Source organism: Eumetopias jubatus, unplaced genomic scaffold (genome assembly GCF_037043125.1).
Source record: "Eumetopias jubatus isolate StellerSeaLion01/CBP00866 unplaced genomic scaffold, mEumJub1_p1.0 scaffold_2, whole genome shotgun sequence".
Classification (NCBI taxonomy): Eukaryota; Metazoa; Chordata; class Mammalia; order Carnivora; family Otariidae; genus Eumetopias; species Eumetopias jubatus.
This window is the reverse complement of record NW_028274808.1, coordinates 50,275,083-50,290,947: the sequence shown is the minus strand read 5'-3', so window position 1 is coordinate 50,290,947 and position 15,865 is coordinate 50,275,083. Positions and strand designations below refer to the sequence as shown.

Here is a 15,865-nt window from a genome sequence, read left to right as displayed (position 1 = left end):
TAGGTAGAAGAGCTATCATTTTCAGATCTTCACTCACTTTCTCCAATTATGGTGCAAGTAAACCTCAGAAGACCAGAAGTCGACCTTGGGTAAAATTTATAAGGCAGTTCCTTTTGGCCTTTCTCTTGTTAAAGAGGGCAAGAGGAAATCCTCTAGATAGATTAATGGACACACACACATTGCTTTGCAAAAATCACTGTAAGCAAGTAGTCAAAAATTTGGGCTTTCGAATTATAGCCAACATTCTCTTTCTATCAGCTATGCAAAATAATACTGTAATGTTCACATAGGAACATGTATTTGCATGCATAGTGCTTGTATTTGGTGGTAAATTTAAGACATCACTTATTTTAATTTTTCCATAGTTACCCTTTGAGTTTGAAGTGCTATATTTTATTTGAGGGTTAAGATGATAAAACATTTATCTAAGAAACTGTTAAAGTGATTAACTGGTCACTTCTACAATTTTATTTATTTATTGGAGAGAGAGAGAATGAGAGATAGCGAGCACGAGAGGGAAGTGGGTCAGAGGGAGAAGCAGACTCCCTGCTGAGCAGGGAGCCCGATGTGGGACTCGATCCCGGGACTCCAGGATCATGACCTGAGCCGAAGGCAGTCGCTTAACCAACTGAGCCACCCAGGCGCCCTATCTGGTCACTTTTAAACTTTAAGACCTCAGGAAGCATTTCCCTACTCAACTTATAAAGAGACATATTTTAACTTGGCTATGAAAAATTTTCATTGGACATGCTGGAAGAATAAATGTACTCTTCTAAATTAATCTTTGTATATTTACTAAACAACTTGTATTTTTAGCTATAAAATAATCCATATCATATCTAAAATGTTTTCACTAGATTTCTCCGTATTTTTTTAAAGGAACAAAAGAGTAAGAACTCACTTTAGTCACAGAATTACCTGATTTCCATATTGATTTTCTCCTACTGAGCTAATGAATTCCTTCAGAGTAGAAGCTGTATTTCAGTACTGTTGCTTTCTCAGCAACTATCAATATGCCCGAATGTTAGATATATGTAATAAATGGTTGTTGCATTAATGAATTTTATATAGGAAGGGAAAAAAAAAAACTGTGGCTTATGAGAAAAAAGTTTCTAGATTCATTTAATACTAGACTGATAAGAACATTAGAGATTATTCAATCTGATCCCCTAACTTTAGAGATGAAGAAATTACAAACTGAGTGGTCTAAAGACACAAAGTTAATCAGAGATACAGCCAGAAATAGAATGTCTCCCAAATACTCATTCATATAAGTGGGTTTTTGTTTTTGTTTGTTTTGCATAAGAAGAGGTGTAAAGTGATGTAAAACTGTGGGCTTTGGAATCAGAAAGACAATTCACATCCCAGCTCTATCATGTATGAATTTGGGTAAGTTGTATAATTACATGAGACTCAATTTCTGCATTTGTAAAATTGAGTACAATCTAACTTACTGGGCTATTCTGAGGATTAAATTAGATATGTGTATAAATTTGCTGAATACAGGACCTGGCGCACAGTATACTTAATAACTAGAAGCTTCTATGATTATTACATTAAGTTGCTTTCTATTTTACTATTCCCATAAACTACTGAAATTATTTCTTCTTAAATTGGTACAGTGATGCCTTCAAAGACTACTGGAAGTAAGATTTATTGGCATGTCTTTATTATAATGACATACTAGAATTTATTTGTATTTATTACACTGATAAAATAGAACTAGATTATACTGAATTTTTTTTTTTTTAAGTAAACTTACACTCAACATGGGTCTTGAACTCACGAACCTGAGATCAAGAGTCACATGCTCAGGGTACCTGGGTGGCTCAGTCAGTTGAGTGTCTGCCTTCGGCTCACTCAGATCATGATCTCAGGGTACTGGGATGGAGCCGAGTCAGGCTCCCTGCTCAGCTCCCTGCTTCTCCCTCTCCCTCTGCCTGCCTCTCCCCCTGCTTGTACTCTCCCTCTCTCTGTCAAATAAATAAATAAAATCTTAAAAAAATTAAAAAGTCACATGCTCTAACAACTCAGCCAGCCAGGTGCCCCTGCACTGAATATTTTTAATGCCATTTTGCAGTTCAATAAAATAATGATTCTCAAAAGCTGTAATGAGAATGAAACAGTGACAATTTACATGGGACAGAAAAACACCACAGGTCACCATTCATTGTTATAAATATCAAAGGTGATATAGAATAATGCTTGCTATAGATCAGGGGCTGGCAAACTACAGCCTGCAGACCAACTTTGCCACAATTCTGTTTTTGTAAATAAAGCTTTACTAGAACTTCATTTGTTTATATACTGTCTATGCCTGCTTTTGTATTACACCAGCAGAGTTAAGTAGTTTTTAAAAAAATATATATATATATATACATATATATACATATATACATATATATATACATATATACATATATATACATATATATACATATATATGTATATACATATACATATGTATATATATAGCCAGCAAAGCCTAAAATATTTACTATTTGACCTTTTATGGAAAGTTTGCTATGCCCTGCTGTAGACTGTGGCAACTACATTTTTCCTAAAAAGGTGTTAACCATTTGGACAGCAGATATGTCTACACATAAGACTTACACTGAACTCATGACTTGGGCTATTTCTGTGTAACAGAAGCCAGAAAGACAGCAACTTGTAGGTTTTAATATACTTTATCCAAAAGTGCCATGTGACAGGATTTTACAACCTATACATAATAGTATTAATATTTTATTAATATTCTTTAATGTTCTATTTATATATTTTATATTTTCCTACAAGAGTTTTAGAATATATATATATATTAAAAATTTATTTATTTGGGGCACCTGCGTGGCTCAGTTAAGTGCCTGTCTTCGGCTTAGGTCATGATCCCAGGGTCCTGGGATCGAGCCCCGCATCAGGCTCCCTGCTCGTGGGGAGGCAGTTTCTTCCTCTCCTCCCTGCTCATGCTCTCTCTATCTCTATCAAATAAATAAAATCTTTTAAAAAGACTATTTATTTTGGGGGGGGAGGGGAAGAGGGAGAGGAAGAGAGAGTCATAAGCAGACTCCACGCTAAGCATGGAGCCCAATGCAGGGCTTGATCTCACAACCCTGAGATCACGACCTGAGCTGAAAGTAAGAGGTGGATGCTTAACCTACTGCGCCATCGAGGCACCCCTGATTTAGAATATTTTTTTTTCAGGGAATTCCCACTCTTTTCCTGTATTATAGACACTGAACAAATTTGAGGAAATTTGGTGCTAGGAAGTCACAGGCAACATATTTACCACTTTAAAAATTAGCAGCAGAAAAAAAAAAGATTAGTAGTACTATATATTTACACAGAATTACTCACTGTTGCTCATGTGGGAAATGTAAAATATACCCATTTCTCCCATGATCCTTTCATACACATTGCTGATCCCTTTTGGAATTGCATGGAAGCACTCATCAGAAAATGAAGCTAAAATCATAACAAATTAGATTTGACATTATTCTGCTATTTTTGTATTTTTCTGGATCAAGACTAGATAAATAACAGACGGGTTCCCTTGTGTGACTGAAAGAATACAAACAATATTTTTTGTTTGTTTTCTATAAAAATGATTTTTTTTTCAGAATTCTACAAATGGCTCTAAATGTGAATGTGACAGTCTCAGCTAAGCTGCTTGTATTATGGTAACATATTTCTATTACTGAAACACAGGTTCTAGAATCAAAATTCCTTGGGACATAGAGCACTGAATTAGATGGATGGAAGAGATGAAAAAAATGAAGAAGCACTTTAGGAAAGGAAACGTTTTCTTTCGAAAATCAATGTTTAGAAGAAAAAAGTGAAGGATGGGAATGATCCTCCTTCAAACCTCAGTAATTATGTACTTGCAACAACAGAATATTGAAAATTTTCTTTGTGCAAGGCACTCTACTACAAGGTTTAAATTTATTATCACATTTAATCTTCATACCCATGAGGTAGATGTTATTATGTTTAACATATTATTTCTTGTGTTTTACATAAGGAATTGAGGCTCAGACTATTAGAGGCAGGACATAAACCCAGCCTATGACTTTAAAGCTCATTTTTAAACCAATATATTATATTCAAATAGTTTTCTAGAAATATTAACAATTTTTGAGACTTTAACTCTTTGAGACTTTTAACACTTCTATAAAATGCTTTAAGCCTCTTAGAGGGCACTAAATAAGTATAGGGAATTATTTTTAAAGAAAAAAAACACAACTCCTCAAGTACCTGGAAAACTACTGTGTTCTTTAAATAATATGTAAAATGGAAACATATTCTAGGAATAAACCCTACTGATTATAAGCTGTAAAATATGCATTATTCTGAAAACTCAGGCTATATTTCATAATTCTGGATTCAGGCAACAAATATTACTCTCTCAAGTATTATTTAATATTTTTAAAAAGCATTCTTGCTAAATAAACAGTTGGTATAAAGTATTTAAAATATTTTAGAAGACTACATCAGCCCATTTTTCTTCAAATTAATTAAATACATGCAATTTGCATTAAATCCAATTAGTACTCTAAAACAATGTGATCAACTACTTCACAAACCCATTTTTTAAATATTTGAAAACTTCAGTAATATGCAAGATGACTATTAAGTAACCTTACCGATTTTAAAGCAAACATATTCAAATACTATGTTCTTTAAGTTACCTGAGGAGGCTACTCTAAGGATAACATCATTGCTTAATACACTTAAAAAACTTCTCATTAGGAATTATTATCAGAGCCTGCTAGGTATTCTTTTAGGTATTCTCAGTGATAGCAAATCTTGTTCAAGTACATGTGGATATGACTTCAAATAGGAATTTAATATCTCTGGTGCTCAATTTACAAGTCTGTAGAAGATTCCTCTAAAGTAAAATTCTGAATTAAAACTAATATAAAAATTCTAATTGAATTTGGTGCTAGGAAGTCACAGGCAACATATTTATCTAATTTGAATATTAAAAATTAAATTAAATTAAAATTAAAAATATTTAAAAATCATAAAGTAGGACAAATATTTTATGATTCCACTTATATGAAGTACCTAGACTAGCCAAATTCATAGAGACATAAAGTAGAATGATGGCTGCCAGAGGCTGGAAGGCAGGGAAGAATGGGAGTTATTGATTGATGGGTACAGAGTTTTAGTTTAAGAAGATAAAAAAGTTTCTGGAGATGGAGATGGCTGCACAACAATGTGAATGTATTTAATGCCAAAGAACAATACACTTAAAAATGGTTAAAATGGTATCTTATAGTTATCATTTAATGGGGATATTTCATCGCAATTAAAAAAGAAAAAAAAATCCAACCTACATGGCTGGCCCTATCGTTTGTCAGTGGGCTATAGATTGCTGACCCCTGATACACTTTGTTAATGTGACTCTGTGTAAGCCATATTATTTCTTACTGCTTCAACTTCTTCCCATTAAAGTGGCAGAAATGAAGCCATACTATCTATTTCGTAAGACTGTCGTGGATATCAAGTAAGGTAATAGGTTTTAACCACAATGAAGTTTATACAATTAAGAGTTCATATTTACAGCACTTTCTTCTTCTTTTTGGGGGGGGGCGGAGGGGCAGAGGGAGAGGGAGAAAGAAACTCTTAAGCAGACTCCCTATGGAGTCTGGTGCAGGGCTCCATCCCACAACCCTGAGGTCATGACCTGAGCTGAAATCAAGAATCAGAGGACCCTCAACTGACTGAGCCACCCAGGTGCCCATCCCTACAGCATTTTCTTTTTTTTTGAACAAGCCAGATTTAAAGATTTTATTTCTATTTAATTTAGAGAGAAAGAGCAGTGAGAGAGAGAGGCAGAGGAAGAGGGAGAAACAGACTTTCCGCTGAGCAGGGAGCCCAACGTGGGGCTCGATCTGGGACCATGACCTGAGCCAAAGGCAGACGTTTAGCCTACCCAGGTGCCCCTTAAATAAGCCAGATTTAATTCAACATCTATTACTTAAACAAGATTGAAAAGCAGGAGTCACAAGGGAACTAAAAGGATCACACACAAAATAAAGCTTTAATCGTACCTGCACTATCTTCCAGAACAGCCTCTGAACTACTGTGAAGAAAAAGGTTAATATGAACTCTGGGGGAAAAAAAATACATACTGCAGGAAATTAAAAACAACAACAGTGTCTGTATATGAGTACTGTTAATCCATGAGGTGTTAGTGTGAAAAACAGTTCCTTCATTAGGTTTAGGAAAACTTCAATTAAAAAAAAAAAAAGCCAAGAGATTTCCTAACTTGAACTAATAAAAGGTTCCCCCCAAAATAAGTAAATAAATCACAAAGATGCCTGAAGCCAAGTATGGGAAACAAAATGAATGAACAACCAACATGGTTAATAAAAGATTTTGGGTTAAACTTAAAATGACTATTAAAAGCACTTCAAAAATTTAGAAATACTGAAAATGCATGAGTTAACCTTTTAAGAATTTAGAAAAACAAAGTAATTCTAAGAGAAGCATTAGTAAGAAAATAAGAACAGAAATAACTGAATTAAAAAGATAATCCTCTACCAAGATTGATCAAGGTGGAATAAAGAGAACATATGTTAGAAACAAAAACATGGTAAAAATTTACAAAACAAAAAATATATGAATAACTTGATACTAATGTATTTGAAAAGTTAGATAAAATAATCTTCTAAAAGTAAAATTAACAAAATGCCTTTATAAGGAATAAAACATCTGAATAAAACTATTACTATTTAAAAAATTGAAATAATAGTTTAAAAAACCTAGTGTCTTCCACAACTTCTCTCTCTTAGCTTTAAAGATCCTAGGACAGAGTTTTTGTGTTTTTAAGATTTTATTTATTTGACAGAGAGAGAGAGCAAAAGCAGAAACACAAACAAGGGGCACGGGAGAGGGAGAAGCAGGCTTCCCACCAAGCAGGGAGCCCAATGTGGGGCTCGATCCCAGAACCCTGGGATCATGATCTGAGCCAAAGGCAGACGCTTAACAACTGAACCACCCAGGCGCCCCTAGGACAGTTTTTAAGAGGAGGATATACCAACCCTTTCAAAGAGCAAATAGCCCCTACTTACTGTAAAAACTGAGAATTTAAAAAAAAAAAAACCTCACTTTATGAAGCTGTTATAACCTTGATACCCAAACTGGACAAGGACAATACAAGAAAAGAAAACATTATCACAATCTATCTTACTTACAAGTATAGAAGCAAAAATCTTAAAACATAACTAGAAAGCAACGAAAAGACAAATCTGTCCTTATTTGCAGACAAGTACTTCTACAAAGAATATATAAAAGAATTTACACACAATTAGAATTAATAAAAGAGTTCAGCAGGGATGCTCAAGATCAATATATGAATTCAATTAATGGCATTCTTGTACACCAACAATAATCAATTTAAAAACATAATAAAGATCCTATTTACAATTGCAACAAAAACTGTAAGGTGCCAGGAACAAATAAATGAATAAATACATAAATAAACAAAAAAATATTAAAACTCAGTATTACAATGATGGCAATTTCCCCCAAGTTCACTTAAAATAAAAAATAATTTCAATCAAAATGCCAACAGTGTTTTGTTTTACATGGATAAACTGATTCTAAAATTCATATACAAAAGTGGCAAAAGTGGCAAGAATGGTTAACATAATTTTGAAGAGCAAGGTAGGGGAAATGTGAATTAACACAAAGTTATAGAAATAGACCAATGGAACAAAAGAGAGAGCCTAAAAATGGAACCTGAATATGAGAGACTGCATTACAATTTAGATGGGCTATTTGATAAATGGTGCAGAAAGCATAGTGCTTATTCATACGAAAAATAAAATTATGTTCTTCATAATGTAGAAAAAATATATTTCAAGGGATTGGAGATATGAGTCAAAAAAATCAAATTTTAAAAATTGCTAGGGGCACCTGGGTGGCTCAGGTGGTTAAGCATCTGACTCTTGGGGCTCGGGTCATGACCTCGGGTCCTGGGATGGAACCCCACATCGGGCTCTGCACTCAGCACAGAATCTGCTTCAGATTCTCTCTCTCGGCCCCTCCCCCCTGCTCACACCCACTCACTCACTCTCTCAAATTAATAAATAAATCTTTAAAAAATAAATAAATAAAATAAAGCAAATAACCTAACAGAACAATGGACAAAGTAGCAAATGAGTGAAATCACAGAAGAGAAACCCCAAAAGGGCCAATAAACCTATGAAAACATGTTCAACCTTCAAAGGGGAATAAAAATTACTATGGGATTGAGATACTGTTTTAAAGGCTGGCAAAAACTTAAAAGCCTGAGAACACCATGATGGGGAAAAATGGGAAATTTATACTCAACTGTGAGTGTAAATTAAAATAACCATTTGGTTTGATGATGTCTGTATCTTACAATGCAGCAATTTCACTTTCTGGTACATACCTCATGGAAATTGTTGGACATGTGCAAGGAAGATAGTATTACAAGAACGTTCACTGCAAAATGGTTTATAACAGCAAAAAAAGTTGGAAAATACACGTTCATAAAAGAATGAGTGAATAAATTGCAGTATATTTATATATTAGACTAAGGCAGTTGAAATGAACGAATTAGTACACACATAAAACTGAGTGAAAAAAAGCAAGCTACAGAATGATTTCACTTAATGGATTTTTAAAACTTGCAAATACCAAGTTTTATAGATCTGTAAATACTCAGCCACAATATAAAAATATTGGGAAGAATGAAAAACCACCATCTTTATGAGAAGGGTTACCTCTGGGGAGGGAGAGGAAAAAGAACGTGAGTACCTAGGGGAACAGAGGCAGGCATCAGCTGTGTGTTTAATGATAGTGAGCCAGCCAGCCAGCAAAACAGAAAGACAGATATGATATAATGTTAGGATTTCAAGGCAGTTTGGATATGAGTGCATAGGTGTTTGCCACCTTATTTACTATACTTCTGTATATTTGAAACATTTTATAATATAAACTTCCTTAAAAAGAAACACATTTTTAAAAATGAACTAGAGGGGCCCCTAGGTGTCTCAGTAGGTTAAGCATCTGCCTTTGGCTTAGGTCATGATCCCAGGGTCCCGCGATGGAGCCGCATTGGGCTCCCTGCTCTGCAGGAAGTCTACTTCTCCCTTTCCCTCTGCCCTCCCCCCCAGGTCGTGCTCTCTTTCTCAAATAAATAAAATCTTAATAATAAATAAAAATGGACTAGAGCTACAGCATTAATATAAATACATCTCAAAAACTAAATGTTAAGTTAAAAAATCAAGTTACAGAAACATGTATAGTATGGTATCATTGTATTACATATTTTTGTAAAACAGTTTTTCCGCAGTTACATACATATTGGCAGGTTGTATAGACTTTCATGGGAATGGTATATTCCAAATTCAGGATGATGGTTACCTCTGGGCAGAGAGTAGGAGGAACAGGACTGGGGAAGGGTACATAGGGAGCTTCAGCCAAATCTGTAGAGATTTCTTTTAAAAGTCTGAAGCAAGGGGCACCTGGCCAGCTCAGTCATTAGAGTGTGAGACTCTTGATCTCAGGGTAGTGAGTTCAAGCCCCACGTTGGGTGTAGAGCTTACTTAAAAATTTAAAATAAATAAATGAAAGTCTGAAGCAAATATGGCATTTGGTAAAGCTCAGTACTGGATGGTTTTTAAAATCTCATATTTATATATATGTATGTATGTATGTAAACAACAGCAGGAACAATAATAAATGAAGAAAATGAATGAGAGCTAACATCTACTTATTACGTAGTAGGCACTCTTCTAAACACATGCATGTATACTCCTAAGAACAACCTGAGGAAGTAGTCTGCTTATTTCTAATACTATCTATTATTATTTTATTACTATTAGATTCTATTACTCATCTTACAGATGAGGAACTAAAGCAGAGAGGTGAAGCCAGCCTAAGAATATAAAGTTAGTAAATAGTGAAAGTAAGATATGAAGCCAGGATTTGTGCTCCAGAGTTTACAGCTTAATTACCATGTTATTGTTATAATGTCATTCTCTATTCTTTTCAGTATATCGTAAATAACTCATTTCCAATGTTATTTCTGTATGTTGGAAATTAAAAACATTTTTTAACCCATGACCACAAAAAAAAATGCATATACACACATACATATTTCTGTGCAGCTCACACTGGTTCTAAAGATGCTGAAAGAATTCTAGGAATGTCCTGAAAATAGTGGCATCCCAACTACTCTAATTTATCAATTTATATATTTGAGGTTTGGTATTTTTTAGATCGTTATTTTATAATCAAACTTATTTTTCAGTAGTCCTAATATATATCTGGAATCTTAGATAACTTATATAAAGAAGCATATGATGTAATTCAACCATCTCTTTCTCTCTCATTAGAGGCAAAATTCCATTACTTAGCTTCAGGTCTGAAAACTCACATTAAGAGTTTTTAGTAAGTCATTCTGTCAAGAAATTCAATTTCAATCATTCATTTTTTTCTGGTCTCTCAATATAAGTTGTTTTTTAAAAGCTCATAGCTAATATTTATACAATAATAAATTGGCATTCTCAGCCATTAAATATTTATCAGCACTGGGGCGCCTGCGTGCCTCAGATGGTTAAGCGTCTGCCTTCAGCTCAGGTAATGATCCCAGGGTCCTGGGATCGAGCCCCACAATGGGCTCCTGGCTCAGCGGGGAGCCTGCTTCTCCCTCTGCCTCTGCCTCTCTCCCTACTCATGCTCTCTCTCTCTCTTTCTCTCTCTCTGTGTATCTCTGTGTCTCAGATGAATAAATAAAAAAAATCTTTAAAAAAGATATTTATCAGCATTGATTATGTGCTAATCACATACTCCTCGTCCATGGTACCACTGTTACCATTTCTTTTTTTTTTTTTTTAAGATTTATTTATTTTAGGGAGAGAGAGAGTGAGAGTGAGTGAGGGGTGTGGGGTAGGGGCAGAGGAGAGAGAGGGAGAGAATCTCAAGGAGATACCCCGCTGAGCACAGAGCCCACAGGGGGCTCAATCTCAACCCTGAATTCATGATCTGAGCCAAAACCAAGAGTCAAACGCTCAACCAACTGAGCCACTCAGGCATCCCTACCATTTCTTAAAAATGTCTTTTCTCCATCTACATAGCCACATTCTCAATGTTATCATCTACTAACCTATAGAATATGTATTCCAAAAATATGAAAATATGAAAGAGAAGTTCTTGCTTTCAAAGAGTTCACTGTCTAGCAGGGGAAAGAGACAAACAAGAATTACCTATAATACATAAATACTTTAAAAAAGGTAATTAAATCTTAATGGTCAGGGGAGATGAAAGGATGACTGGTGCCCTTTTAACAGCTAACCTGGAACGTGAACAGAAGACAGCAATGGAGACTGTTCTTTCGAGAAACTTGTCTTAAAAGGAAGAGAGGATGATAGCTAGGGGTGTAGGTTCTAGAAAAGGTTTTAAGATAGAGAAATACTTAGCATCAACTATTCTGAACTACTTTCCTTGCTACATTCCTCTCCTAACACTAAATCCCAGTTTGAATATAAGCAAGTCACTTAACATTTCTAAGCCCCACGAGAGAGATGTTTAAGAACTCTAAATTACGAGGAAACTTGAATAAATTATCTCTAAAGTTCTTTCTAGACCTAAGATTCTATGATTCTGTCACTATGATTATCTGACCTGTTTAAATTCAAAGGTAAATCATAAAATATTCAGCATGCAAAAGGAAAAACCAAGACCAATTAAGAGATGAACTAGTTTGTACAATTGCATTCTATTACTTTTGCAAAACAGTTAAAACAATTCCACTTGTATCAGTAAGATTTTCACAAAAGACAGTGCATTTTTATCAGCTGGTAAAGAGCTTCTCACCCTCAAACCTGTAGACTTCTAAACAATCCCCAAACTGTTCTGTGACAACGGAAGTAAATTGCTTAAAAGCCCATAGCTTAGACTTGTAAAAGTCATCTTTTAAATGGAAGAGGTTTATAGAAACATGTATATTACATTATTTCTACAATATATTTGTTCATTATCTTTAAAATTTTAATGTACAGGTTCATAAAGTTTTTTTAAAAAAACTAGCTAAGATGAGATCTTCACAGTAATATGCCTTCTTTTCACTATCACACATTCTGAAATTTAGAACAAGGTTTCCCTTACCTGATATGGACATGGAATGTGATATTCTCTGCAGCGTTCTTGTATCCATGTTGTTTCCCAGATGCCACGGTAAGCTTGTTCATAAAAGTAGCATCCAATTACAACCAAGAGTGGTACGAGATAAAGAATGCTGAAAACACCAATCCGGATCATAAACTTCACCAACTTATCTTGGTTCTCCTTTTCTAATGGAATTTCAATTCGAACTCTGTTTAGGGATATAATGCCAGCTAAGAGGAGAGAAACTCCAACTACCACATACAGGCAGAGGGGAGCAAGAACAAAATATCTCAATGCATCAACATCGTAGAGGCCAACAAAACACACGCCACTGATATTGTCACCTTCAATTTTATTCATCGCTAAAAGGATGATGGTTAGAGTTCCAGGGATGCCCCATGCACTGGCGTGAAATAGCAATGCTTTCTTCTCAATAGCTTCACTACCCCACTTTGGCACAGCTGCCAAGAACCATGTGATGGTAAGAATTACCCACCAAACACTGCCAGCCATAGTAAAAAAATAGAGTACCATAAAAAGCATGGTACAGGCTTTATTATGAGATCCTTGTGTCACTGTGGAAGCCTTATACTGTGCAGGGCTAGATGCATTGCAGGCTACTCGGTCCTCAAGCAAAAACCCAATGAAGAAAATTAATGATACCATCATGTAGCAGACAGCATAAAATATAATAGGTCTTTCAGGATAACGGAATCTTGTGACATCAATCAAAAAAGTTAAAAAAGTAAACAACGTGGCAGAGAGGCAAATGATTGAAATCAATCCTATGAAGTATCGAGCGAATGAAAGTTCTTCTCTCCTAAAGTACATATTTGGACAAGGAGGTGAACAATCACGCACGTGTAAAAAAGAATAACCAAGATCTGGATCAATTTTCAACTCTCGAGGACACCAAAAACCATAGTCCCTCTGCACTGCCACTGGAGCTCCTTCAGTAGGGTCACCAGCTAAATTCAGATCCACAAGTCGAGGATATGGCTCATCACAATCTGGGAACCTAAAAAAATACAAGATGAGAACCATTTTCACTTATTGGGAAGTCTATTGATACCTAACAATTTGGATTTCCAAATTTAGCACTCATGACCTTACTCATTCTAAGATCCTTGGAGTATACTTACATTGAGTAGGAATAAAGTAAACGTTGATTCTTGTTTATGGGCCATACAATTAGACTGTCCACTGATGATCAAAACATGATACGGTTTTATACTTAACTTAGTTTTGGTTTCAAAAAGCCAAAACTTAGTTTTTTTAAGTTTATTTATTTTTTTTAGTAATTTCTACTCCCAACATGGGGCTTGAACTCACAACCCCTGAGAACAAGAGTTGCGTGCTCTTCTAACTGAGCTAGCCAGGCGCCCCAAAGAGTATTCTTTTAATTAAAATAGTCTAAAATAGCCATCAATAAGTAACAATGTATACAGAGAATATTTAAGACACACACTTTAAAATAAGATTTTAAAATATAAACATACATTATTATAAAAGAAATGAATACATAGCTCTAACAAAAGAGTAGCTTTTTCCCAATCTTTAACTACAGTTACCCTAGATTCAGTGGAACTTCCTCAAGCAGAAATGTTAAAAAATCTTTCCCAAATGCATAGCCCAAGGTGCTTTGAATTACATTAGCAATAAAAATCCTTATAAGTGGCTGAGTTTTTAGATCTTTTCTTCCCATTTTATATTTGCTCCCTGCTTAGCATATTGATTAATTACAATCCTTCTAAGGTCTCTAATGTGAACTACTTCTTTCTTACCACCCCTAATTTCTCTCCAATCCATTACATTCTCTGACTCAGTTATTCTCAAACTTTGGTGTACATAAGAAAAACTTAATATTGTTTTAAAAATAAAAGTTCAGGGTGCCTGGGTGGCTCAGTTGGTTAAGCGACTGCCTTCAGCTCAGGTCATGATCCTGGAGTCCCGGGATCGAGGTCCCGCATCAGGCTCCCTGCTCAGCAGGGAGTCTGCCTCTCCGTCTGACCTTCTTCCCTCTCATGCTCTCTCTCTACCATTCTCTCTCTCAATAAATAAATAAAAATCTTTAAAAAAAAAAAAAAAGAAAAAAAAAGAAAAAGAAAAGTTCAGGGGCACCTGGGTGGCTCAGTTGGTTAAGTGCCTGCCTTCGGCTTAGGTCATGATCCAGGAGTCCTGGGATCAAGCCCCAAGTCGGGCTCCCTGCTCAGCGGGGAGTCTGCTTCTCCCTCTCTCTCTGCTCCCCCTCACTTGTGCTCTCTCTCTCTCACTCACTCTCTCAAATAAATAAATAAAATCTTTTAAAAAAATAAAAATAAAAATTCTTGGGGCACCTGGGTGGCTCAGTCAGTTAAGCATCTACCTTGAGCTCAGGTCATGATCCCAGGGTCCTGGGATCGAGCCCTGTGTCGGGCTCCCTGCTCAGCAGGGAACCTGCTTCTCCCTCTCCCTCTGTCCTCTTGTTTGTGCTCTCTCTCTCTTGCTCTAATAAATAATAAAATCTTTAAAATAAATAAATAAATAAGAAAATTCTTGCTTCCCACCACCACAAATCATATTACAGTACACCTGTGTTAGGCCCAGAAATTTGCATTTTAGCAAGTTTCCGAAGGGACAAGATCTGCAGACTTGAGAAAGTGTCACAGCTGCAGGACAAAACAGGTTTGTGGTGCAGACACAAGTAAGGATACCATTCTCATGAACTTCTTGCATCTTCAATTTTCTTGCCTGTATCAGTTCCTAAGCCTTCAGACACCCACTAACTAGATGTCTAATAGTTTATATGCATCAAATAGTTTCCAAGAAACCATCGTTTATTAAGTTTGACAAAAACATGCATAACCTTATGCTGTAGCTGATTAATCTTTTATTTTCTAATATAATCTATTTTCTTCATTGGACTTGGAATTATAAATCTAAATGAGAGAAACTTACTGCATTTAAGCATTTGTTTATATCCTGCAGTATGTCAGGCATTAAACATAAAAAGACAAAAAACCAGGCTTTCTATCCTGCAGTCTAAAAGGAGATACAAACTTGTAAATACAAAATTCGGCAGTGGGATATATGAACAAACAAACTCTATATGAAGTATAAAAATAATACAAAGGATTAATTCTTCCAAACAATGAGATTATGAAAAACTTCATAAAATAAGACCCTCAATACAGGATTTTGAGTCAGTCCTTGACAGTTCTGGTGGTATGCCAATCAGTATTCTAGCAAGAAATGCAAGCAATGGCAAAGAGATTTGAAGAGGGTAGTTTAATATTGCTGGAGCATGATGTGTGCATGACTTGTGACAGGAGATCAGGATGGAGAGATAAGCATGTTGCAGAAGACAGAGAGAGAGAGAGAACAGTGATATAAAATTTAAAACCATGCAAAGTTATACTTTATGCTTTTATGGCTGTGTTTGTATACCCAATTGCTACTCACTATATATATATATACTTCACTCTATAACCTTTCCAAAAACCAAACTCTTGATTTCTACTCCTTAAGGTTCCCCATTTCCATAAGTGGTAATTCCATTCTTCTAGTTGCTCAGGCCAAAAACCTTGGGGTCATCCTTGAAATCCTTTCCCTCTAATACATACCTCACAATCTACCAGCAATTTCTATCCTTGTACCTTATGACACATCCTCTCATTTCCTCCACTGCCTCTGTGCAGTTTGAGCCTAATATTAATACCTCTTCCCTGAACTTCTAGAGTGT

General features: G+C 35.4%; 1 protein-coding gene across 4 annotated transcripts in view; it reads right to left on the bottom strand.

The window, feature by feature from the left end:
- FZD3 (frizzled class receptor 3) overlaps positions 1 to 15,865 on the bottom strand; it is an 87,231-nt gene that overhangs the window by 45,133 nt on the left and 26,233 nt on the right. For 2 of the 4 annotated variants that reach the window (XM_088021437.1, XM_028114386.2), the window contains one exon: positions 12,145 to 13,162. In XM_088021437.1, the coding sequence (XP_087877563.1) occupies positions 12,145 to 13,162 (1,018 nt within the window). Of the gene's footprint in view, positions 1 to 3,400; positions 3,446 to 12,144; positions 13,163 to 15,865 lie in introns of all 4 variants that reach the window. The other 2 variants (XM_088021438.1, XM_088021439.1) reach the window with 2 other exon arrangements.